Source organism: Acomys minous (assembly GCF_964271855.1).
Source record: "Acomys minous genome assembly, chromosome: 3".
In the NCBI taxonomy this organism is placed as follows: domain Eukaryota; kingdom Metazoa; phylum Chordata; class Mammalia; order Rodentia; family Muridae; genus Acomys; species Acomys minous.
In genome coordinates, this window is record NC_140485.1 from 52,223,719 (window position 1) to 52,250,969 (window position 27,251).

Consider the following 27,251-nt stretch of genomic DNA (forward strand, 5'->3'; position numbering starts at 1 on the left):
CAGACCAGGCGGGCCTAGAGCTCATGGAGATCTGCCTGCCTCTGCGGGGATTACAGGCGTGTGCCATCCCCGCCCAGATTGATAGGGTATGTTTAAAAGTTTTAAATCCAAGCCCATCTCAGAACTGCAGCGGAGTTAATAAATGAAAAAGTTTTTCATAGAAGAAGAACCTGTGTTACTTCCAGGTTCCAGGGTAAGGTTTGTCTCTAATTACTGACGTCAGAGTCTTCACAGGCCGATTGATTGATTCCTGTTAACTAACACGTGCTGCCACGTCATCAAACACTTTGGTCTCCAAGAAAAGAGTGAGGCTATCTTCATGGCGATGCCGGCTCATTTCTTGGAGAAAGAAATGAATTAGATTGAAGGGATGAGAGCAAAGCAGGGCTCAGTGCGGAGAAAAGTAGATATTAAATTATGACCCAGCCACATTTTCTCAGAAGCACAATGTTCGTCAACGGTGTGTCTTTTAACATTGTGAAAGTTAGATAACGTGTAAGGGAAGAATTATTATATAAATAGCATCATGGACGGGGCACGGGGTTGTATCTAAAAGGTGAATTTTGGTTGTTAAAAAGTAATTCGGAAAACTGACTCAATGTGCTCTCTCTGTACACTTACAGGATCTGTGGTGGAGCTGCCAGAGCTCTGGGCTCTGTAGACTTCGAAAGTAAATTTTCAGGGAAGCCTTTTGCTAAACCATCACTGTTTGGGAGGGGGAGGAAAGGCTGAATGAAGAGAGACAGCAGGAACACATATAGAACTAAGTCCAAATGTGGGTGCTTACGTGGGAATACTCCAGTTTCTCTGGATCTTCAGGGCCACTTATAGAATGTTAGAGCTAAATGGGACCATGGAGCTGGTCCGGTGCAGCCCCCTCATTTTACATTTTACATTTCTGTGAGGAGAGAAGCTTTGTGAAAATTGGCCAGGATTATTGCAGTACAGTGGAACCAGGGAAGCTGGTGGTGTGCTAACAGAGAGTTTTATAAGAGAAGTGGGAAAGGTGTGTGTGTGTGTGTGTGTGTAGTGACGGATTGAACCCTTCCTTTTCAGAGTGATGTTCAGCTAGGATGCAGAACAGAGAAGGCAGGCAATTTTGCCAAATTAATTAAAAGAAATGGAATTAAAAGAGGGATTTGCGGCAGGCGGCGGGGGGCGGGGGGTTATCCACTTTTATGCTTCAAAATCTTAGGTTGGATTTGTAGTTTATGTTTAAAAGTTAATGAGGGAAACTCTGATTATTTCTAGGAACTTGGTTTCTTACATGGAAAGGAAGTTTGGGAGAGAATTTGGCAGTTCTGGGGATCAAGCCAAGGAAGAATCACTGGCAGCTAGTGCTGGACCCGGTAAGTAATCTGTGCTAATCTCTTGCTGTTTAGGGCGGTACAGCTTGGCTTCTTAAGCAATTGCTTTTAACTAAGTGTATGCTCAGTACTTTGTTTTAAATCTCAGACTGTCTCGATAGAAACTAATGAGTCAGATTGATGTGCCTTGGAGTCTGGAGCAGAGAACGGGACAGGAATCTGTTCCGAAGATTGGGAAAGCTTTGTTGAGTTTCTTTTTACAATCACGCTGGCCAGGGCTGGATTGGAAAGCGGCTTTCTGCAGGTTGAAAGGCTCCCCACTGTGCCTGTCTTTCTCCTCCCACCCCCCACCATTACGATGGCTTTGGGTTCCTGAATGGGGGACCAATGTGCTAGTTTGCCTGCCTAGTTTCCCCTTTTTCCTGGAGAAGAAACTGGTGATGCTGAGCGTGAAGCGAAGAGGTCTTCGTGGCTCTGCACCCACTTATGTCTCTTTCTTTGTAAAAAGTATGTACCTACTTTGTCTGTAAACAAAGTTAAGAGGATTTTACTTTGGCATTTTTAAAATTAAAAATAGCATTATTGCACCAGTGTCTTAATAGTTGATGATTGGCAATTTGTAAAAGTTTGGGAAGACCGGAAGCTCTTCCTGTTGTATCCCTTAGCCTCCACTGCGGGAGGAATGGCTGGGGAAAATGGACAGAGTTGAGGCATAAATGCCACCTTAGCTTAGTCGTTGTCTTGTCTTTGGATTGGCATCCCTGGCTGCTCTTATTTTAGAGTCTGCTTGCTGTGCTGGGTGATGGAATCAAGTTAGAAATGGATAAATGGAGACACAGTGTGGTTAAATGTTTACCTTCAGCCTCTCATGAGCATGTGGCCAGGCAACAGAAGCATCAGTACTTAAATGTGTGTGTTGAGTGGAGAGACTTGGTGGTTCACATGGCTCCTGCCAGAGGGCTGGGTCGGGCCTGAGAGTGATCAACTCACTTACCCCTGAAAGAGACCTTGTCTGTGCATGTGCACAATTATTTCATAAAGATCACATCCTTTAGGGCAGTTAGCTGGGATAATCAAAGGTTGCAAAGAGTGACATATAGGAGCAACATTTCCCCCCATGTCTATCTATCTAGAACTTACATGTTTTAGCTTGCCCTTGAAGCATCCAGGTTAGTGCTAGCAAGATGCCTTCAGTATTGGGCAGTCAAGGCTGTGGCTGGCATTCTACCCACCTGTGCTGTCCAACTTCACGTATTCATCTGTATGAGAACCCTCACATTATCCCTGCCATGCCATGGCTGACAAGGTGAAAGAGAAATTGCCAGGGACTGAAAATTGATTATGTTCAGAGTAAGGAGAAAGGATCTTAGCTGGGCTGTATTTTACGTCCAAACTCCAAAAGAACGTAAGGAAATGCCATCAAGTTTTGGGGGAGAGACTTGTTAGGCAAATTTTGTTGTTGTAATTTTAAAAAGAAAACAGAAAGACCTGAGTGGTGTGTGGTGCAGTCGTACTGAGGGAAGAATGAGAAAACAAGTCTTGGAAACATTATTTGGAGAAAAACAATAACAGAATGATGATTGCTTCCCCTCTCTAGAATCTGAAACAACGGGGGCACTCCAGAAATGAAAGAGACATGCAAGGAATTCCCAAGTTTTCTCAACAGAAAGTTTTTTTTTCTTTCATAGAAGGCAGGTGACATAGTGACTGATCTGGATCAGGGAGAAAATTATGGTCTGAGAGAGGCAGGAGAAACAGTACACGTGTTTGTTAAGATCCAGACTAAGTCATAATATAAGAATATTTAGTTTATCCACCATAGAGTGTACTGTGTTCTGAAGATTTCATTTTGAAGAAATTGATATAGAGCTAGAAAGACCTTTAAAGTTTGACATTTTAGGCTTTGGGGTTTTTAAATTTCATTTTTTATTTGAGGTTATAAATAGTATGTCTTAAACAGACATTATTATATATTAGAAAATGTGTGAAGACAGATAGTGATAGTTAAGGATAGAATATCGTAAGAGGATACCATATGAAGGATAAGAGATTTAAACTGTGGAGTCATAAATAAGACCCTTTTACCCCCCAAACATGTTAACAGCAAGATAAAATATAGAACAACTGTGGCTAGAAGGAACTGAAAAGTTATGATAGCTTTTTTTACAAAATTTAAAACAAGATTTTTAAACCAAGTTTTCAGCATTAATTAAATCATTTGCAGCATTTGATATTTAACACTAAAACACAGAAATTCAAATATCCTTCACCCCATTATGATTTTTCATAGGGCAGGAGTGGCCATAATTATTTACTTAGGTTTATTTTTATTTTTGTTGTTTTGTTTCTATAAGAAAATATCACACATTTTATCTCCTAGAAAACTGTGGACATTTCTTTTCTTCCTTTTTCTTCTTTTCTTTTCTTTCATTCTTTGCCTTTTTTGGAGATTTTTTTTAAAGTTAAAAGTTTTCTTTTTCTTTTCTTTTTTTTTTTTAGGTAAGAAAGTATTTTCTGTCCTTTGTTTATTAGTTGATAAGGGGACATTTTAGTTAGAGCGTAACAAGTAATGAATACTTCCACTCTGCTTTTCCTAATAGAGAGCTCGGAAATGACAGAAAGGATGAGTATTAAGTTAAATAAGAGTAGTTAACTACATGTTTTTATTTAAGAAGTTTAGTTTGTTTGTTAAAGAGAGAGAAAGCATTTTGCTTGCTCTTTGTCATAGACTACCAGTATAGGTCTCTCATGAGGAATCTTGGAAAAGTAGTTAAAACATGACAAAATTAAAGCGAAGGTTATATTTATGATGCAAAGTCAGAAACAAAGGGATTCTTTTAGATAAACTACCTTAAACATAAACGTTGACCAATCCAATAATAAAAAATACTATTTGGGTGATTTTGAAAGACTTGTCTTTGCTTGAAAAGCAGCCCAAGAAATTAAAATTGATTAAGTTTGAGAAATAACAGGAGAGATGCTTAAATGCATAGTAGAAACTACTTGTTTTGAAGGGTCAGAATATAAATATAAACAATTTGTTTAATCTGCCAAAAACCCTGCACTTCATGTGTGGCCTCTTTTTAGGTTTTGTTAATTATGTTACAGCAGTAATGTAAGATAAGAATAGATAGACTACTTTTTGAGCGTATTGTTATATTAGCAACACATTCTACTTTTAATAATACTTTTATCAGCATGGTTTATTTGCATGGATGATAAAACTTCCATGACCAAAAGCAGATGTTTAAAAGCAAATAGCCTAAAAATGCAGTTACAATATTTAAGCATACAGTTTAAAATTCTGTTAAATATTATTTTAAATTAAAACAACAAGGAAGTGGTTACAGAAATTAGATATAGACTGTCTTATAACTGTACAAGGCTGCATGTTTTGGACGCATCACCAGCTGTACATTTGAGAAAAGAAATAGGCTCTCATGTTTATCTTTAGTTGACAGCTATATATTCTCAAAGCACACAGAAGATCTGGTAATTTCAAATATATTAATACAGTTAGATGTAAACAGGCTTAAAATTTTTAGTAGAGAATTTAGGTTTCAAAAAAACACACGTTAAAAATTCATGTAATAAAATAGAATTTAAGAACATTGCTAGAAAATAGTTTGTTTCTTCGTATGAAGTTAAAACTTTCATTTCTACAATAAGATTATTCTCTTCCTATAAAGATACTTTTATTACTATCAAATGTGAGGCTTAAGGCTTACTTTAATCACTTAGACAAGATATGTTCAGATAAAGACTATGTTAAGCAGAAAAAATTAGAAAGGTTCTTCTATTGTAATTCTTATGTAAAGTTCTTTAATACAATAACTTTAAATTTTATTGTAACAGTTAAAATAAAAGAAAATATGATTGACCTAATAGAAAATATAGTTTCATAACCCTGAGAGGAAAGTTAGAAGCATGGATAAATATTTGAGATAAGTTTCATTTTTTTCCTTGTTTCTGATCCTTTCTTATAAATCAAATACTTAACAGCAAGAGAATAATATATAAAATATGCATTAATTGTTTATATTTTGATAGTTATTTAAAAATGTGGGGAAATGAAACTTTTTTTGGCTAGATGTTAACTAAAGTGCTAAGTGAAAATTAGAAAAATCTAAAATGTAGAATAGTATAACAAACTAAAAATTCAAAGACACACATATTTAAATTTCTTATATTTACTATGTAGTGTAGCATTTGTCATAATTGTTTATGAAAGTACAAATTGAAATAAGTTTAAAGTAAAAGATAGATAAGAATTTTTCTCATTGTACTTTATCAGATGTAAAATATATTAATAAACTAACTGTAACGTTAAGTAGAGAATCATTTAAAATACAACTTGAGGAATTTTACTGTTAATATATAAATGTATCTATACAGCACGACTTTCGTGAGTTGTGTGTGTGTGTTAGGATATCTGCATTATGAGATCTGCAATTCCTGATATGTTTTTAATTCCCTTTCAAATTGCAAAATACTTCTGTGGGGGAAAAACAAATATCATGTACATTTGAATTTGTATTTGGGAATAGGAAAAACAATAGATAGTTTAGAAGAATTCTAGTTGTTATTTTAGTACATGCATCAAACCCCAAACAGTTGTTTTGTCTCTCAGTCAGTTACTTATCTGGGCCTGTTAGTTTGTGTATGTACATCATGGACTTTTAAAGTTATATTGATGATAAAATAACCTCTAAAAATTAGTTGTTAATCTTTACTGAAATTATGGCCAAAATATTTGAAAGAAATGCATGTAAAGCTCTTATTTTTAGCTAAATTGAAACAGACTTTGAAAGAGTTCATTCATGAATAAAATATGCAATTGTGTAGTTTCCCAAAAGAATGAATTCTAAGTATATTTTTAAAAATCTTATGAGAATGTTTATTTGTTGTTTTTTTGACATTCTAAAGCCAGGGAAAAATTGGCATTATATGTTGTTGGTGGTAGTAGTCTTTCTGTGGCGAAAGGGAAATGTTGTTAGCACATAAGGGTTTCTTCCTAAAGTCTTAGCTTTAAATTGAAAATGTATACTGTTCACAATTAATTTTTCTTATTAAGACTCACTTGAAGTTTCATGAGGTTTTAAAGTCAATGTATTTGAAGAAAATTTTTTTATTAAATGGAGAGATGCAGGGCATAGTAGCAGTTACAGGATGGTCTTTCTCTTGATTCCCAGCATTTTAGAAAATGCATTTTAAATTAACAGTGTTGAGTACAAGATTCTTTGAGCTATAATAATTTAGGAAAATGCCGAGAAAATTAAAAAGGTTAAAGGGAAAATTAACTGAGTCTAAATGTATCCTTGCAAAGGTGACTATTTGACAGTGTGACATCTCTGGAGATTAACAAAAAGTACTCAGCCAGGGATAATATTTTGAGAAGCTGAGCTTATTTTTCTGATAAGGGAAAGTGTCGAGATAACATAACTTTAGTTGTTTGTCAAAAATTCTGAAGTTTGTTTCGGATTGTGATGGTTGAAAGTAGGTGCAACAGTTTGGTTTCAGGACGAGGCAGAGTGCAGGGCTCGCCAGCCCTGGAGCCAGGACAGGGTTAACATCAGGGCCGCCCGCTGCACTCTGGGAGTTGTAGTCCACGAGCATTGTGGGAGTTGTCGTAAAAAATCCGCTCTTTTTTGCTGTCATGGCCGCCTCCGAGAGGGCGATAAGAGGTTGTCCGCTTTCCGAGGGTCTTGGGGGACTGTCTGGCCCTTTAGAAGGCCACCAGCAGTTCCTGGGGTGGCCGAGGGCCTGACACTCTTGTCCCGGGTGTGGACAAGCGGCCTGAGAGGGTCCATGCTGGGCTTACATTATTTCCATGAACCAGGAAGCCTCTGGGATCTGTGTACTTGCTTGAGGGGTCACAGGCGGGCACACGCTGGTGGTCTGGCCTTTCTGCCTTTGAACTGTCTGTGTGGCCTGTGCTTGGGTGTCTGACGGTGTGCTTTCTGCTCTTAGGGTTTGTGTTCTGCTCTGTCCTCTTGCCCTACACTTAGCACGCTCTGTAATCGTGGTCGCTCAGGACCTTGGTTTTCCTGGACTTTATTCCTCGGGGGGGGGGGGGGGGAGTGGGCTTATGAGAGGGCCAAAATTTTGGCAAGTGTGTTTTTGTGGATGGTGTCTGTCTGTTTTGGGGTGTAAGAATTTGCATGCGTTATCAGCATGAGTGTGGACCTGTATTTGGCTTTCTCTTGCTTGTGCTGAACTTTGCCCTTGTTGGCAAAATGTGCTTGTCAAGCAGTTCCAGCTTGTGAAATTCTCTTCTGTTAACTTGGGTGTGTTCTTAAACCTGTACACAGGTCCCCAGGAGTGTTTTTTAGTTGTTTGTGGAAAAGTATGTGTACAAAAGTGACGTGAAAGTAGATGCCAGGATCACAAATGCTTTTATGTTTAGGGAGCAAACCTCTTTGGCTTTCCTGGCACTGAGAAGTTGTTTGGATTTTTCAGGGGAACCCAGGTTTGCTACTACCTGTGTTGCCACTGGTTCACGGTGTTCCTTTGCACGATGAGTATCTTTGAGACCGGGTCCTACGAACACTTGAGGCAAAATAGACCACTGTACTTTGCCATGAAGTGGCATGGTTTCTTACATACCTTCTATTTCCATAATCTGGAATCGCCTGCTGAGTGAGGTATGACTGGTCATGAAAACCCATTTCTCAGAAGCATTAGGAAGTTTCTTCACTCACATTTGACGAAGGGATTTGTAATGAGGTTTTGGAAACCTGGTATCAATTTTTTGTTTTAAAGGCAGCCGTGTGACAAGACTTACAGAGAAAGTGGGGAAAATATCTTGCATTGTGGTTGATGTTTTATAACATGTAAAACTGTTCCTTTGTTTTTGTGCTAAACCACATTTGTATATTGTTTAAGAACGTCTTGATGTGTGTGGCGAGTGGGATTTTCCTAATTCCTTTCAACTTTGCATTGTCCTTGTACTTGAGCACTTGAAAGTCTTGGGAGAAAACAAAAAAGAAGTGGCTGGAATTCTATATGTGATTCTGTTTAAAATGATTTCAGTTTCATATCCACACACATGGCTGTTCCCCTGCTGGTCAGCAGGAACGGCCTCCCCTTTGTCCTCACTCTGTGCTTATTTAACTTGCCAGTTGAATAAAGCTTGAGAAATGTCTTTTCAAATGATCTACACTGCCCAGTTTGCTTGCCTTGTGGTGGTGTGGCAGGACACACTGGCTTTGTGTCTGGGAAGGCCACATGTCTAGAGTAGGTGGGTTTGTAGAGCCATTCCAGACCAGCACAGGCACAGTGCTAATTTGCTTTGAAAGAAGTTACAGTTCCCTCTGATGTGTTAAATGGTACATTAGGAAGTGCTCCAGAGTGTTCTGGGAAGGGCAAGGTGCTGACTTCGTCAGGGCTAGGGATGAACTTAATTTTCTGTGAGCACAGAGCTTGTCTGGATACTTACATAAATAGATAACATTTCCCCCCTGAAACGGTGAGGTTTGTACATCCTAGAATCCTGGCGTTTAATCCTTAAGGCCTCTGTTTGGTACTGTACTTTCCACTGTTTGTGTTCCAGTTCTGTAACTGCTGTGAAATGTTTTCTGTGTTATATAGTAGTGCCAGAAGTTGTTTCAGAAAAGAAAATATTGTAAGACCCACTTATATTTTCTGTTTATTTATATTAAGGCTGCACACACATGCTTGATAAATGTCCTGCAAACTGTCGCTCGGAACTTAAGTTTTACATGGCTTTATTGACATTCCTTTAAGTGTGGAATAACACCAAAGGCTAATTTATTTATTTATTTATTTATTTATTTATTTATTTATTTATGGTGTGTGTGTGTGTGTGTGTGTGTGTGTGTGTGTGTGTGTGTGTACATACAACTTGTAGATGTTAGTTTTCTCCCCCTATCCTGTGGGTCCCAGAGTTCAAACTCAGGTTATCAGGCTTGGTAGCAAACATCTTCACCCAGGGAATTATCAATACCCACAAAGGATGCTTTTCTTAACCAGTAGCTTATAAATGTAAGCTTTAGGAAATTCCAGTGTTTTTCAAAACAGAGACACAGGATCTGAAGAGATAACTTAGCAGCTAAGAACACTCGCTGCTCTTCCAGAAGACCTGAGTATTTGAGTTTGGCTCCGAGTACCCATGAGTACCTACAGTGGACAGTTTGTCACTTCAGCGCCAAGAGATCTGATGCTTTTGGCCTCTCTGGGCACCATTGCTCATGTGACACTGGCATGTATGCATACACACACATACATTTTTATGCTTTTTAAAAAGTAAAACCTTAAAAACAAATTCAAACTTTTGAAGATGAGAGAAACTTGGTTTTTCTTTTTTTTTTTTTTTTTTTTTTTACTGTAATCAAAATATAAGGAGAGTAGGAGGGATTTGGGTAGAGATATCTGGGGCCTTGAGTCATTTATAATGTCATGTTTTCCTGTGTGCAGTGGTTAGTAGTGTATCTCTGGATCTGTGAACGTGTGTGTACATGGGTGTACTTGTGTAAGGAGGCCAGAAGTTAATGTAAGGTGTCTTACTTTATTGCTTTCTACCTTATGTATTGAGATAGGAGCTCTCCTATGAACCCCAAAACTCCCTGATTTGCATAGTCTGGTTAGTCTGCTTCCCTCAATCCCTCTGCTTTGTCCCTAGAGCACTGGATTTACAGGTAGATTTCCTCATGGGTTCTGAGGAGTCTAAACTTTGGATTTCAACTTGCATAACAAGTACTGAACCATCTCCCCAGCTCATCTGTGACTGATAAGTATCAAAACTCTGTAACAAGATCACACATCATCCATGTAGGATCAAGATCTTTAGTTTTCATTTATATTATTTGGATCAAGATCTTTAGTTTTCATTTATATTATTTGAAAAATAACTGGTTATTGACATTTGTATAGTTAAATGTGGCTGGCTTGCTTGCTTGCTTTTTTTTTTTTTTTTTTTTTGAGACAGGGTTTCTCCATGTAGTCTTGGCTGTCCTAGACTCTTTGTAGATCAGGCTGGCCTTGAACTCATAGCAATCCACCTGTCTCTGCCTCTGAGTGCTGGGATTAAAGGTGAGCGCTACCACTGCCCAGCATACATACAGATTTCTTAAGTTTAGCATATTTGACTTAAAACCTCAGTACTCTTGTGTGTGTGTGTGTGTCTGTCTGTCTGTGTGTGTGTGTGTGTGTGTGTGTGTGTGTGTGAGAGAGAGAGAGAGAGAGAGAGAGAGAGAGAGAGAGAGAGAGAGAGAGAGAGAGAGAGAAGCTGTGGGGACTATTGTCTGGAGTTCTTTCCTTTCACCTTTATGTGGCTTCCACAGACTGAGCTCAGGAACCAGGCTTGTACAGCAGGCATTTTACCCAGTGAGCCATTTTGCTGGCCCCAGATTGCAGTAGTCTGAAAATTGTCTGTATCATCAACCCCCACCCTCTGGGGGATAATAAGGATACTAAGCCAAAGAGATACAAAATTGTCCCTTGTGGCCTGTGAGCTGCAGCTGTGTGCAGCCTTGGATAGCTGTGAACTGGCACAGCAAAAACTGTAATCTTAAAACATTATGAGGTTTTTTGTTTTTTTTTTTAATACAGGTTTTTCTTTTCTTTTTTGTTGACTGAATTGTACAGTTCTTGAGTGTGAACTTTGTAGATGATAGCACTGAATCACGTTAGCATCAAAAGTTTGGTCAAGCCTGAGGTATTTAAATGTTTCCAAGCCTTCTCTGATGCGTTTTATTTGTTAGTTCTCCAATATGCGTTTCCAGGACAAACTTCATTAGTCTTGGTTTGCTGAGCACAGTTGTTGTTGTTACTATTACTATTGGTTTTTCAAGACAGGGTTTTTTTGTGTATAACCCTGGCTGCCCTAGAACTTGCTTTGTAGACCAGGCTGGCCCCAAACTCAGAGCTCTTCCTGCCTCTGCCTGCTAGTGCTGGGATTAAAGGTGCACACTGCCATTCCCAGCTAAGGTTTATTATAATTAAAGGGTAGAGTATTACATAATTTTAGTGGGCAGGATAGAGCAAACCAACAGTTACCATCAAAATACTGAATGTAGAAAAAAAGATACTGATTTGTTCGCATAGGTAAGAAAGGGTGTACATATTTACTACCACTTAAAGGCTTTATCTCTTATAGCTTCAAAAGTCATAAAAGATCATTTTTTGTTTGTTTCTGCCTAATTGATTTTTTTTCCATTTAACTTTCTACCTCAGTGCAGTTGTGTGGTTCCAGAATTTAATGGAGAATTGAATATGGTATCCCACACTTGTGATTCCAACTCTCTAGAGGCTGAGGCATGAGGATTAACATAAGTTTAGGGTCAGCCTGGGTTACAGAGTGCACAATAACCGCATTTAAGTGATATTTAAGTTATAAATATATTTATTATGATTTTATTAAATGGAATTTCCCCCAAAACTTAAGTTCTTTGACGGCTTGAAAACATTCATCATAGGAATGTGACATTAATAAGGAATTCGTGTCCTTTTATATTTTTATACTTAAAAGGCTTAAAGTGTTTTATTCTAGGAAAAAAATGAGTCAGTGACTTTGTTAAGTTTTATCAGAATTTGGTCTATAAAAAGAAAAAAAAAAGAAAAGAAAAGAAAACTCAGTATAGAAAGCTGTAGTTTCCTTTCTGCAATGCAGACATTGTACTGTGAAGACAGATGGATGATTTGCCTTTTTTTCAAAGGAGGTCTGCAGTGGTAGGGTGAGGGGCGTGCTGCCCAGGCAGGACCCACTTATAAAGTTGGTCCAGGCTGCTCCCAGGGCTTCCTTACCAAACAGTCTGTCTCTGCACACATGGGCTCTCACGGGCAGGTGCATCAACACGCAGGTGCACACACATGCCACACACAAAGAATCTGAAAAGACTTCTTGCCTTACACTCATGAAGTAAGTACATTGTAGGAATTTATTAGGATGACATAAGAAATCGTGACTTTAGTCATCGAGGTGGCTCAGTGTATGTAAGGGCACTCTGCCACCAAACCTGATGATCTGATCTTAGTTTCTGGAACCTACATTGTGAAAGGATAGAACTGACTCACAGTATCTGTGCTAAGGTGCGCTTGGACACATGCCAATAAAAGTTTTTAAAGAAAAATTAACCCTGTGAATGGGAATGGAGCCACAGCTTAGTGGTTAGGAGGAGGAACTGCTTTTGTGCAGGACTAGAGCTCGGCTCCTAGTGCCCACATTGGCACCCTCCGAGCCACCTGGAATTCCTTTGGCCTCCTTGGGCACCTGTATTTCCATACACAGAATTTAAAATAAAATTAAAATCCTGAATTCACGGCAGGATAAAGTGGCTCTGTATGCTTGTTAACTGTATTCATAGTTTAGAAGAAACCCATCGGTCCATATTCTCAATTTGATAGTTTCCAGGAAGAGTTTGGTAGAGTTTTTGGTTTACTTTCAATGAGGAAGCCATTTTTTTTTTCAATGAAATTATGTTAACAGTGGCTAGTTTTTTTTTCTGTGTGTTTCATTACTACCCAAAGGTACAGAGTATGTGCAATATATAAGGGAAAAGGGCCCATTAACTAAAGGACTAAAATGAAGACACTGATTTTAAACTATTCAGTACCATTTGTTAGAGTTATTTTCTGGTGTCTGGAGAGATGGCTCACGTTTCTTCAGGAACTGGAGTCTGGTTCCCAGCACTCACGTTGGGCAGTTCACAAGCACAGCTCCAGCAAATCAAATGTCCCACTGTGGCCTCTGCAGACACACAAACACACAGATAATACAACTTTTTAAAAAAAATTCTGGGGGTTGGAGAGATGGATCAGTGGTTAAGAGCACTGTCTGCTCTTCCAGAGGTCCTGAGTTCAATTCCCAGCAACCACATGGTAGCTCACAACCATCTATAATGTGATCTAATGTCCTCTTTTGGCATGCAGGCATACACACAGACAAAACACTGTATACATAATAAATCTTTAAAAAAGAATTTCTGATAAATTTCCTATTTTAATATCCTATAGTGCAGTTAATTTTGAAATATGTAGTGACCTATTCCTAGGTAAGATCCTATATAACTCATATTAATCTTATTTCATTGTGATTTAAACTTTTTATTGTTGTATGTGGCATGTGAGTGAGTGCAGGTACATGTGTGTCATGGTGCACATGTGGAAGTCAGTTTCCAAGAATCAGTTCTTTTTCCAGTATGTTGAGGAAAGAGCTCCTTGTCTCTGCTGTGCTGCGTACTGTGCTGTGTGCTCCAGGAGAGCTGTGCCCTGTGCTCCAGGAGAGTTGTGCCGTGTGCTCCAGGAGAGCTGTGCCCGTGTGCTCCAGGACAGCTGTGCCATGTGCTCCAGGACAGCTGTGCCGTGTGCTCCAGGACAGCTGTGCCGTGTGCTCCAGGACAGCTGTGCCGTGTGCTCCAGGATAGCTGACCTGCAGGCTTCCAACCCTGCAGATTCTCTTGGCCCTACCTCCCCTCTTAGGAATGTTGGGAATTTTTGGTTAATGACACAACTGGCTTTTTTAAAAAATGTGGGTTCTGGTGATTGACTGCAAGTCAATGCTTAGAAAGCAAGTGCTTTTATCCTCCATCTTGCTGACTCCATACTAATTTTTGAGGCATATGTTTGTTTGTTTTTTTTTGGAGGAGGGTATTTGGTTTTTTTGGTTGTTGTTGGTTTTTTTTTTTTTTTTTTTTTGTAATCCTAATATAACACTTTAAAAAGAAAGTAAATCAACATGAATTTAACCTCTGTAATCTATTGAAAGTTCAGGAGCTGGAGAGACAGGTCAGTGGTTAAGAGCACCAGCTACTCTTCCACAGGACCTGGGTTCTAAACACAATACCTACATGCAGCTAACAACTGTCCAGTGCCCTCTTCTGACCTTCTCGGGCCCCACATAAAACATATATGCAGGCAAAACACCTATACACAGAAAATAAAAAAATAAAACAAGCTTGGAAGTTCAGTGTGGTGACTCATTTGGGAGGCCTAGGTAGCTCTCAGGGCCAGCCTGCTCTGCACACTGTGTTCTAGGCCTACCTAGACTACAGAGACTGTCTTAATTTTTAGAGTGTAATACAGCTGGGTGTAGAGGTGCAAGCCTTTAATTCCAGTCCTTGGAGGCAGAGGCAGGTGGATCACTGAGTTTGAGATCAATCTTGTCTAAATAGCGAGCTCTAAGACAGTTGGGGCTACACTGAAAGACCTTGCCTCAAAACACACACACACACACACACACACACACACACACACACACACAAAATAATTTTAAAAACACAGTTTTATACAAAAGGCCTGGCCTGAGGTAATTAATAGTTTTCATAAATCAGTAGGAAAGAATGGAAAGGGACAGCTGTGGTTTGACCATAGTGGAAATAAAATATTTGAGTGACAATGTGGCAGATTTGTGTTTTCTGAAGAGCAGCTACACTGTCTCCCTGCTCAGCTGCCATTCAGCAATATGACATTGACATTTTATCAGGAAAACGCTGGGTGTACTCATTGGTACAGCATGTACTTAACATGTTTGATTACCCAGGATTCAATTTTCCCAGCACTTTAAAAAAAAACAAACAAACAGTCTTTCTGCTTTTTTTAGTCTGGGTGGGCTCTTTAACTGACAGCTGCTTCTTGCTGTTGGAAAGCTAACCACTGTGTAAAAAAATGTCACCCTGAGATCACTGTGTTGAAAAATTAAAGTTGTGTGAAGATGCCTAGGGAAGACCCCAGAGGATGTCATTAAGTAGAGAGGCGAAGGATCACCACAGAAGCAGACAGGAAGCCATTGGATGGCTCTTGGCACCAGCTGCCCTGTGCAGCCATGTGAGTCTGATGAACCACCTGGTGGAGCCCTTCCTAGTTCTGGCCTGTGAAAATCATCAACAAAATTAAAATAGTTGATTGTAACTTTGTATGGTGTAGTGTGGTTTGCTTACAACAGTGGGTAACAGGAACAAATTCTGGGGAAAAGATATTTTATAATAGATAATGATATGAGAGAATATATTTTACCTCTAAATTTGACAAATAGCTAAGTATTTGCAAGAAATAAAAATAGCAAAATAAAGGTCCCTAAAGGACAGTTGTCCAAGATGACAAACAGGCAGTTTTTAGAAGAGTAAGTCTAATGAGCTAATAACATAAAAATACGTGCTCACACTCATGAGTAGTCAAAGGAACCCAAATTAAAATGACAATATTCTTTATACCCAGTAGACTAAAAAAGTTAGAAAGATGAATGAGGGAAAGTCTTGGGGATTGTGTAACGTGGCAAAGTCATTCTCAAGGCATCTTGGCAGAATAGATTCACATTGCTTCTAGGAGTAAATGCATAAAGAAACAAATACAGTGGTGGTGTCTTAAATCCCAGCACTCAGGAGGCAGATGCAAGTGGATCTCTTGAGTTTGAGGCTAGCCTGGTCTACAGAGTGAGTGCCAGGGCTACAGAAGGAAACCCTGCCTAGGGGCAGGCAGGGGGTGGGTGGGTTGGGAGGGGTGGAGGGACAAATTCAATGATAATCAGAGGCTTAGATCAAACATGTCATTCATCACTGGGGTTTTATAGATAGAGTGGATTTGTACATATTTTGCATCTGGTAGAAGCAAAAGAGGACCACATATATCCACAATATGTGGCCATTTAGACATTCTGGGGCTAGAGCCACGGTTCAGTGGTTAAAAGCACTGGCTACTCTCCCAGAGAACCTTGGTTTGGTTCCCAGCACCCACAGCTGCCTATTGCCTGTAACTATGAAGGCCAAACACCACCTGGCCTTTGCAGATTCCTGCACACATGATATACATACATATACTCAGGCACACACTTATAAATAAGGTAAATATGTATTTAAAAATAGTGTTTAGCTGAAATAATAAGAGAACCTAGTTTAACACTATCAGTGTAAATACTGCCAAAAAGTGTTTGGCAAGAGAATGTTCCAGTAGTTATATCAGACATGTTGGAAGAGCTACATAAAGGCCTATAGACAGCCAACGAAGGAAAAGCATAGTCAAAGGTGTTCATTCTGTTGGATGTGAAAATTGCTACAACCTTTACTGAAGGTTGTATCAAGTCCTCTAAAAATGCTCATGTTCTCACAAGAAGCCGAAAACCACTAAAATGGCACCAACGACAATATAACATTCCTCAGATTAAATACAAGAAATTATACCCGTGACTTGTACAGTAAAAGTGCCAACTTCTAATGAGAATGCCTACATAATGAGAGACACAGCCCTGTGAAGACTTCAGCTTTATTCACATGAATCACTAAAAGCCCATAAACAGTCCCAATCAAAATGCCGCAGGAGCTACATATTTTTATGAAGTAAAATATCTGATTCTATAATATGTGTAGACGAGGGGGGCAAGTTGCAGGATTTCACATTACGTGGTTTTAGGACTTCCTTTGAAATTTAGTTTCTGCAGTAGTTAAGACACCTTGACTTTTAAAGGATGGTGGCTGTATAAATCAGTGGGTCATTATAAAATGGAGATAAACACATAATGCCAAGGGATTTTCAACACGAAAATATGAAGGCAAGTTAGTAGGGGAGGGGGATAATCTTATTCAACAAATGCTGCTAGAAAAGCTTGGTCCACATGAAGGGCAACGTCCCTGTCCTGTGCCTCATAATGTATTCATAGATGAATGTGAAATGCTCAACACCTACATTGTTAAGAACTAAAAAGTGTTAGAAATCTGTGAACTTAAATAATGCAAAGTTCTCTTCAATAAAACATAGGAAGCAGGAATTACAGCAAAAATAAATTGGACTCCATCAAAGTCAAAAACAATCAAAATTATGTTTTGAACGGCAAACCACACATTGGAAAATGATATGTTAAAGAGTGTTATCCAAAGCTGGGTGGTGGTGAACACCTTTAATCCCAGTACTTGGGAGGCAGAAGCAGACAGATCTTTGTGAGTCTGAGGCCAGCCTGGTCTACAGAATGAGTTCAAAAACAGCCAGGATTACACAGAGGAACCTTGTCTTGAAAAACAACAACAACAACAACAAATGCTGTCCAGATTATAAGAACCAGAGGTGATTGATGATGCCAAGAAAACCATTTTTGAGACACCACAGGGTAGTTGCAATAGGAGCTCACGGAGATTGTGACAGCGTGGAGAAGACTGGCAGAAGCTGAAGCCAGACAAAAACCCCAGCACAGAGAGGGAGGTGGGCAGGATAGCCCATCACGGCTGAGGAGCTGTTGGTATTTGATAGCTGCTGGATAGGGACAGTCAGAGTCCTTCTCTCTCTCTCTCTCTCTCTCTCTCTCTCTCTCTCTCTCTCTCTCTCTCTCTCTCTCCTCCCTCCCTCCCCCTCCCCCTCCCTTTCCCTCTCCCTTATTTAGTCTGGTTGTCCTAGAATTTGCTCTGTAGACCAGGCTAGCCTCAAACTCACAGGGAACCACTTGCCCAGACTACTAAACAGCAACTAGCTACCAAGACTAAGAGCACCAAGGTGTGTGTGTGTGTGTGTGTGTGTGTGTGTGTGTGTGTGTGTGTGTGTGTAGTGACTAACAAAAGGACATCAATGCTTGGGGGACACTTTGTAGTTTCTTATAAAACTAAACACTATATAACCTGCTTTCCTTCCCCCCTCCCCCCTCCCCCCTCCCTCCTCCCTCCACTCTTTTGTGTTTCTTACCCAAGGGAATTAACCGTTTTTGTTTACCCTTTGAAATAGACTGGCTGGTCAATGAGCTTCAGGGACCTGCCTGTCTGTTCCAGCAGCCTAGGGTACAGATTACAGGTGTGCAGCACCAGGGGCTTTTTCTGTGTCTTCTGGGGTCTGAATTTAGGCTGTCATGCTTGTCAAATGGGCACATCACTAAGCCTTCTTCTCAGACCTAGTTTTTGCTTTTCTATTTATTTTCAAACTGGCAGAGACTAATAAACAATTTATTCTCTCATTAATAAATAAGGATTAAGTGGGATTTTGTGATAATATATAAATATTTAAAGATACAGTACATCAATATATAATTTTCTCCCTGTGGGAAATGGATGAGATTAAAATTTTAGACCCAAATTCTTTAGCAATAAGATCACTTATTTCCTTTATTATAAAACCCACTCTAATGTATTAAAAAGAAAACACTATAGCTGGTACATGCCTTTAATCCCAGCACTCACAAGGCAGAGGCAGGGGTATCTCTGTGAACTCAAGACCAGCCTGGTCTATGTAGTGAGTTTCAGGCCAGTCAGGGCTACTTATACTTAGTAAGACCACCTCAAAAATTTTTTCTCCCCCTATTAGATTAAGACTTGGTTTATATCTTAAAGCAGAGGTGATTTGAACAAGGGCAGAGTTGTGATTAAACATGGAGCCACAGTAGATTTGCTGGGAATATAATGGACAAAGTCAGTGTGCAGGTAAATGTTCCCTTCTGCTGGCTGACCTGCTCCTGAGCAGGCACTAAGGAGGCAAGCAAAGTGTGCATAGGGCTTGGCCATTCATTCCACGGACAACAAAAACCTAGGAAGTTCTTGGATTTGTCTGTACCTTAGTGTCAAGAGATTATGGTCTCAGAATTAACAAAGGATGATGGTGCCTCTCTAACACTGACAGGCCCTAGAACAGCAAGGTGGAATCTAAGTAGCATAGGAAACGTTAAAACAATTGGATATATTTTTGAGTATCAGCTAAATTTTTAAAACTAAATAAGGATTGCTAGTAGATTTCAGATATTTTATTATTTACATTTGTGTTTGTGTGTGTGTGTGTGTGTGTGTGTGTGTGTGTGTGTGTGTGTATGCTTTTTCACATGGTTGCTAGGGATCTGAACTCATTCCTCATGCTTGTGCAGCAGGCATATGTACCCACTGAGCTATGTTTTTTATGCACTTGCAAACTTGTACAAAATTGTGATCTGTCCACTATCTTTGTTTTTTCCACCTCTATAAATTTGCAGTGAATTAGATTTTCATAACATTGCCTTTTCATATGTTAAGACCAGCTTATCTCACCTCTTCTATGAATAAGAAATAGTCTTTGGAAAGCAAGCTCCTTTTTTTTTTTTTTAAACATTACCATTTAAATGATTAAAATATCTCACTCATGAAATGATAAATAAGTAGCTTATTCAGAAGGACTTGGTGAAAACATTGACATTGGGCCTTTTGCTCTTCCTGTAAATCAGACCAAAAATAGATCCATGTTGTGGAACTTTCCCAAAGAGTGTTGTTCATCCACGGCCTTAATAAACACACATGATCTCCGGGGATAAAGAGGTATTGAATTAGTCACCAATAAGATGATCCCAAGCACTATCTGAGACAGGATATAGGTTGGAAATAGAAAACAGTACTCCAGAGTTACTGAAGTATTGATAGAAAGCAGTTTCTCTAGAGGCCAGGAAAATGATGGTGTGTGTGTGTGTGTGTGTGTGTGTGTGGTGTGGGAGGGCTGGGGGGGATGGGGGAGATGGCTCAGCAGTAAAGCATTTGTGCACAAGTAAGTATGAGGACCTGAGTTTGGATCCCCAGCATCCACACAAATACTTAGTGGCTGTGGAGTAAGGCCAGCCTTAAATCCCAGCGTGCAGGGGTGGGGTGGGCAGAGGTCCTCTGGGGCAAGAGGACTGGCTAGACAGGCCAAATCAGGAAGCTCTGGCTTCAAATGAGAGACAGTGTCTTGACATATAGGGTGGAGAGGGGTCAAGAGAGACATGTGCTGTAGACCTCTGGCCTCCACACACCCACACACAAGTATGTGCATATACTAAACACACATAAACATGAGGAAAAGCAAGTTTCTCCATGACTGAAGCTGTGGTTACGAGGCATTATTTCCAGGTGTCTAACAGCTATGTGCTCCTGTGTTTTCTTTGCTTCTGAATTTGGATAACATGGGTGTGCCAAAGCCATGGGTAGGGTTCCCATTGGGGTCAATGCGAAGTCAAGACCCGGCACCAGGCAGTGCCTCACTATTATATGTAAGTCCGGTTCCAGAGGATCCAATGCCTTCTTTTGATCTCCAAGGCACCAGGCACAGGCATGGCTCACATTCTTATGTGTAGGCAAAACACTCACACATAAAAATTGTGTGTGTGTGTGTGTGTGTGTGTGTGTGTGTGTGTGTGTTTAACAAAAAGAAACCTTGTCATAGAATTCAATGTGGGGACCTCTTAGAGAGGGCTCTATTATTTGAATACACACAAACACACATGACATTCAACTTTACTGTTGTTACAGATGGTCATAGACGAGTGTCTTAAACTAAGACAATATCTGCTTATTACAGGTCTAGAGACTGGAAACCCAGAATGGATCTTGCTAGCCTGAAATCAAGGAGTCTGGGCTTCATTTCTTCTGGCAGGTTCTAGGGGAGTTCATTTTTTCCCTCTTAAATCTGGAGGGTTCTCTTATTTGTTGACTCACGGGCTTCTTCTGTATCTTCAAAACCAGCAATAGCGCACCTCTCTGAACATTCTGCCATCACATCTTTTCTGTATCAAACTAGCAGAGGGTCTCTAATCTGAGGACTTGTGGGATTAGATTAGGTTTACCTGGATAATCATGAAAATAAGATCATTGTATGGTCTTAGTTTTATTATCTAAGTACAGTAAGTTGCCTTACATACAGGGGCTAGAGGTTAGGACATGGATATTTGGAGGGCAATTATTCTGCCTGACAAGGAAAACAACTAATAATATAATAAAAATTAAAATAATATAGGAAAATTCTTTGAATTTTAAAAATAAAGCAATATAAACAAAATATCAGTGCATCCTTAATCACACACAGCCGTTTTAAAGAGAATAAAGGTTTTAAAAATATGTGTATTGATAATATATTTCTGGTGAGGTATTTCCCCAGATAATGAGAAAATTAGAGAGGCATAATTATTTTAGTCCATTTTGGTCTCTATCACAAAGTAATTGAGATTGGGTGCTTTATAGAGAAAAGAGGTTTACTTGGCTCACAGTCTGAATGCTAGGTGGGGTAACCAGGTATGATGGGGACCTCAGTCTTCATTTTCATTATGTTAGTGCAAACACACTAGAAGACTGTCACACATAGTGAGAGATGGAGGGAACATAAGCCTGGGCAAAGCAAAGAGATCTTGAATTTTATAACCCACTGTCATGGTAACACTCCTCTCTCTCTCTCTCTCTCTCTCTCTCTCTCTCTCTCTCTCTCTCTCTCCCCTCTCTCTCTCTCTCCCTCTTCCTCTCCCCCTCCCTCCCTCCCTCTCTCTCTCTCTCTCTCTCTCTCTCTCTCTCTCTCTCTCTCTCTCCCTCCCTCTCTCTCTCACACACACATTCTCTTTTTCATTCTCTCTCTCCCTCCCTCCTTTCTTTCTCCCCCCCATTTTTGAGAGAGAGAGAGAGAGAGAGAGAGAGAGAGAGAGAGAGAGAGAGAGAGAGAGATTTTCTCTGTGTATCCCTGGCTGCCCTGGATCTTGCTCTGTAGACCAGGGTAGCCTTCAACTCAGGGATCTGCCTGACTCTGCCTCCCAAGTTGTGAGACTAAAAGTGTGAACCACCAGGCAAGCCTGGGCCAGTCCAGTCTTTTGAGAATTAATCTACTCTCTAGACATGAGCATTGATTTATTCTAAGGGTAGTGACCTCAAATCAATTTCGCCAGCTCTCAGCATCACTACATGTAGATGAAGCTGTCTGCATAGAACACTTTGGGACAAACTATATCCAAACATTGGCAGTAGCTATAGTCAACAACATAATTCTCAGAAGCATCAGGTTAAGTGAAAATACAAGGCTTTGGGGCTGAGTGGATCGCTCACTAGTAAAGTGTTTGCCTAGCATGCTTGAAGGTTTGGACTCAATTTCCAGGACTTCTTTGTTCCCAAAGATGCAGAGGACTACCTAAGTCTGTGTCTAAATCCATGTGTGCGTCCCGGAGGGCTGCTGTAATAAATTGCTAGAAACTAGGTGGCTTTTTGTGGGGCACATGAACTGTAGGACCAGAGAAACTGGCCTGGAGCTAGAGTGAGGTTGAGATGTATCCAAACCCCAAAACCTCAATCTTGAGACCTGCATGACTAGGGATCGCTCCCTCTCTGTCCTGTGCCTGCATGCCCTGATGCATGTAGTCTTACGACCCCCACCTCCACCATTCTTGAAGTATTAATCATGTAGCTTGGTGACCAGGACATATCTAGCCAGTACCTAGAATCCCTCTCTGTGCAAACGAAGCATTCCCAGTACCTTAGCCCCAGCCAATGATGTCCACTTACTTGAAAACCCCTACTCACTTCCCCAAGGCTTATATAGCCCTTATTCCCCTAAATAAAGAGATATGTGCCATTGGAAGTGTTGTGTCACTGAAAGGGCTGCATTGGAGACCCAGGCACTCACTGCAGAATCACGATCCTGGTGACCCACCTGTCCCAGTAAACTTCATTTCTTTGAGCTCAGCACCCATACACATTGGTGCTTGGATGCTCTGAAGGGAAGAAGTGGACCCCAGGTCCCACCAGAATGGCATCTTTTTGTTCTGTGGCTTTTTGGAGGAACTGGAAAAGCCAGCTTCTTTGTACCCCAGATCTGGACTGCAAAGGCAGACTATAAGAAGATTCCAACCAGTCCAGCTTGGAGGAATACACGAGGTTGCTAGGATTACTTTTAGAAACCTGAGTGGCCAGTAGGTAGCTACACCACTGAGAGGTTCTCATCTCTATTTCACCAAGCTACTGTTTCACATGGCTCTAAGTCTGCAGAGAATTAATGAAAACTTGGGTTCAGAGCTTTATTGTTAAAGTAGTAGAAGTGACTACAAGGTCAGACACTGTAAGATGGATGATATCCGGCGCTGGGAGTGTTATCCCTGTGTGTTATGTTATGTGCCCCTTCCTTGTCCCTGTCAGAGATTCTTCCAATCTCTGTGACTTCTCCAACTGTAGGAAGAATTGTTTGCATGCTAGAGCTGGGTACAAGGAACAGCTAAAAATGATGGCTTGCTACAAGATGGAGTTCCTCTGGCTAGGCTTTGAAGGATCAGTCCCACTATATTACCAGAGTGTTCATATTGGAACACCTGGGTCCTGGCATCCACAACAAAGCAAGGATCAGCAACCCATGGTAAATACTTCAATTAAAGAGACAAGTAATCATGAAAAGTAGAGAAGAGATTGATTTGAAGTGGTCTCATTTGGAAGAGGAACAAATGGTCCAGTTGACCCTCCAAGTCCATCTTCAGGGTCTGGAAGGCTAGGTTTAAATAGAAGGCAAAAAGTATGAGTAATTAAGCAGTTCAAGTCAAGGTGTGGTGCTATCAATTGAGACCTATCATTGTCTCTGCTCCAGTCTCTCCTGCAAGGTTATCTGGCAAGTTGTCCCAGGAGACAAATTCCCTTCTGATTGGCATCACACTTCAGCCTGCTCTTTCTAGCTGATATGCCAAGGGTGACCCCTACTTCTTGACGGCCATTGTTTCAATAGTCAATAGTTCCAAAAGACCATCACTTAATAGTCTGTTAGGCAAGAGAGGGGCACATGTGTCTCATTAAAGTATCTTCATTCCTGTCAAGACAGATACAGTCTTAAGAAGTAGACATTTCTCAGGCCAGGGAGATGAGTCAGTTGGTGAACTGCTTGCTGTAGAAGCATGAGAACTCAGTTCCGATTCCTAGTACCCTGGCTGCTGTGGCCAAGCCTGTAACTGCAGCACTGGGGAGTGCAGTCATGCAGAGCTCAGGAGTTTACTAGCTAGCCAATGTATTCAGACTTGTGAGCCCTGGGTTCCATGAGAGACTTCTCAAAAACAAAGCTGAAGAACAACACACACACACACACACACACACACACACACACACACACACACACACAGAGAGAGAGAGAGAGAGAGAGAGAGAGAGAGAGAGAGAGAGAGAGAGAGAGAGAGAGAGCGAGAGAGAGAGCGCTTTGCTTCTTTCTGGCTTTTGCAATTGCCAGCAATCTTTAGCACTGGTTGGCTTGAGGCTGCACCACTATACTCAGCCCTTATCATCACTTGGCAGCTCCCTGTATTGCTCCATATCTGACTTTCACTATGAGGGCTGATGGGATTTAAAGCCATTCTAATCTAGTACGTAACTTGTTTCTATTCACAAGTTCCCTATTGCCAAATAGGAATGTCTACTACTTACTGAGGGTGCCCAGGTCTTCTGATGAGACGCACTGCCACCTATAACAGGTTTTTCAGGAATAGCCTCTGAGTTGAGATTTGCCTGCCGGGGAACTATTATGAAGTACTCTGGACACAGCATGTGTAAGATTAGAGCGAGGGAAGAAGGGTTAAGCTGAAGAAGTTGAACTGAGACCGTTTACAGTAGAGGCTGCAGGCAATCTCACAGGGAACGTTGACAGTGGGAAGGTTCTTCAGAAATGTCCACAAAGTAAGTGGTCCAGGCTTTTGTATGTTTGCACCTACTAGCCTTGGAGTGCAAACTCCCATTGTAGAGGAAGTGAAGTAGCTCCCCTGGCTGAGGATAATGCTTGCAGAGGGACAGAGTTGTGAGCCTTGAGCAACCAGCACTCTGGCTAATGGAAGAATAAATGTCTTAGTTCTATAAGGGAGATTTGGACCAATGCCCCAGCATCCACTATATGATGCGTATGAAGCAGAACTTAAAAATAAGACAAATTAAACAGTATTATGTATCTGTATATCTAGATATTTAAATATATGCATATATTTATATATGTGTATACATACATATATGTGTATAAATATATATGATTTTGTGATAAAAGTGTGTTTAGTACAGTTCTTGGCTGGTTACTTTGCCATTTTTCTATTACAAACAATGGGTCTTTTGTTTTTTGTTTGTTTTTTTTTGTTTTGTTTTGTTTTGGTCTGAGACAGAGTTACACTATTTTTCTCAAGCTCTCCTGGAACTCTGGGTCCTTCTGTCTCAACCTCTTATGTGCTGTGCAAACACTACCATGTACATTTATAACTAATTTGTATTTTTGTAGTCTTTTTGTATGCATCAAATATATTTACCAAGAAAAGAAAGAAAGAAAGGAAAAGAAACTAGGAAAAATCAATAGAAATCAAATTAACAAGATTCTTTGGGAGGAAAAAAGATCAGGAGCAAAAATAGCAAATGCTGAGTCCATTGCAAACATGTGCGCATCCAGGTGAAAAAAAACATATGAAGACATTCCTCTGTGTTCCTTCCTTTGCTTTTGCTTGTTTAACTGTCATAATATTTTCAGGCTTTTGTCTGGCAGCAAGACATGGATAAAACATCACAGTTTGCTTCTTTCCCCTTCACCTACTTGGGGGTAACTTAACCATGGCTCTGTTTTTGCTGTGGTGGTTTCTTTTTGTTTTGTTTTGTTTTTCTGGAGTGATTCCTAAATCTGGTGATACAATAAAGGAAAGCAGATACTGGGACAGGACTGATGTGTCAACATATATCTGTTAGCTACTGACTCGGAAGGATAGTAAATGGCTTGGACACAGGGCTCTGTGAGCCTGTAAATTGAGAAAATAAGGAAGCTTTTTAAGCTGTATTTTTATTACACTTATTTATTTGGTGTGTGTGTATGTGGGGAGAGAGAGGTGGCATGTTTGTGTAGGTCAGAGGACAGCCTGAGGGAATTGGTTCTCTCCCCCGTGTGGATCAAGGGATGTAATCCAGGTCACAGGCTTGGTGCCAAGCACCTTCACCCACTGAGCTATCTCACTTTTCTTTGAGATGTATATTTCAGCTCCTTGTTTCAAATAGTCTGATCTCAGTTTTACTTGAAAACTATGTTTATAGACATGGCCATGAATGTGAGCTCAAGTCAAAAAGAGCCCTGGAGTTTTCAGGTACAGAATGTCTTGTTGGATGGAAGAGTGATCTGGCTGGGACAAGCCACCCAGGGAGTGCAGGGTAGCGTCAGCTGACCTAGCCAGCCAGGACAATGCCCTCTTTTCCTTCCCTCCAGGAGCCGTGGGCTTGGTGGAAGAGGACAAGTTTCTCTGATGCAGGAGATCTAGTTTTTTATTTCTTTTCCTCTCAGAAGTTACATCCCAACTGCACTTTTCTCTCACCCAGACCCTCCCCTGCCACCTTCGCTCTCCTCCAGATATACTCCATTTCTGTTTCCCTTCTGAAAAGGGCAGTCCAAGGAGGGCCGACTTTAATCAGAGATGTGTGAACAGCTGCCCATCCCTGGTCGGCCTTCAAAGGAGCTCCTAAGATGGAGTGTTTCTAGAGCCAGACCACAGCACTTAGGGGGTCTTGCAGAAGGGGGGTTTCCTAAAGAGCTGGTTTCTTTGTGGGAAGAGTAGGGCTGTTGTATTTGAATACAGTGATGCACAGGAAAACACTAGACATGAAAACATTCTTATGGTAGTCATTGCTTAAGAAGTCAAATAGTAACCTCTACTTAAATTCTAATGCTAAAGATTTTTATTTACTTTGAATTAGTTTGTTCATCCCAGAACTTTTTCTTTTTAAACTCAGGACTCCACAAATGGCTGCATCTAGTTGAAGCTGAATGTGTCCAGCTGTTTGGCCGAGTACTTCCCGGTACAGAGGAAACTGGCTCTAATGGTACACACCTGGGACTCAAGCGCTCAGGCGCTGGAGGTGCGAGCACCAGAAGGTCGGGCCATATGAGACCTGCCGAAAACCAAAAAAAAAAAAAAAGCAAGCCTCACGTGTTGACTTATATTCAGCTGGAGAACAGGTGGCACAGCCGATGACAGCGCTGTTAAGACGAGGTAATGCAGGAGTTGCCTCTTATCTCAGTAGTTGAGCTATGATGGTGTTTTCTAAAATCTCCCAACTTCTGTAAAACTCCCCAATTATAAAAAAAAATTCTTTTGTACAATAAACTACTCCTGATTTTCTTGTGAAAAGTAGCTGTGGAATTTGTACTAATTTGTGCCAAAATTTAGAAAACCTGCCAATGAACCTCAGTGGAAATCTTTGTGTAATACTGTATATAATGCCATTAATTCACGTATTTTACATTAAAGATTATTCTCTACTTTAAATCTTTTAAATAAATTATTCTGAAATTTCA

General features: G+C 40.4%; 1 protein-coding gene across 1 annotated transcript; it reads left to right on the plus strand.

The window, feature by feature from the left end:
• The first annotated feature begins 56 nt into the window (after nt 1-56).
• LOC311594924 (uncharacterized protein) lies at nt 57-27,251 on the plus strand. The gene is made up of 4 exons (XM_084777150.1): nt 57-86; nt 624-670; nt 1,252-1,349; nt 26,687-27,251. The coding sequence occupies exons 3-4, from the start codon at nt 1,268-1,270 to the stop codon at nt 26,926-26,928; spliced, it is 324 nt and encodes a 107-aa protein (XP_084633276.1). The 5' UTR covers nt 57-86; nt 624-670; nt 1,252-1,267; the 3' UTR covers nt 26,929-27,251.

What these genes read in the sequence shown, in the direction of transcription:
- LOC311594924 (XM_084777150.1), top strand. Translation starts at nt 1,268, where the DNA reads ATGGAAAGGAAGTTTGGGAGAGAATTTGGCAGTTCTGGGGATCAAGCC. An exon ending in GGCAGCTAGTGCTGGACCCG is followed by an intron (nt 1,350 to 26,686) that starts GTAAGTAATCTG and finishes TTTTAAACTCAG; the next exon opens with GACTCCACAAATGGCTGCAT.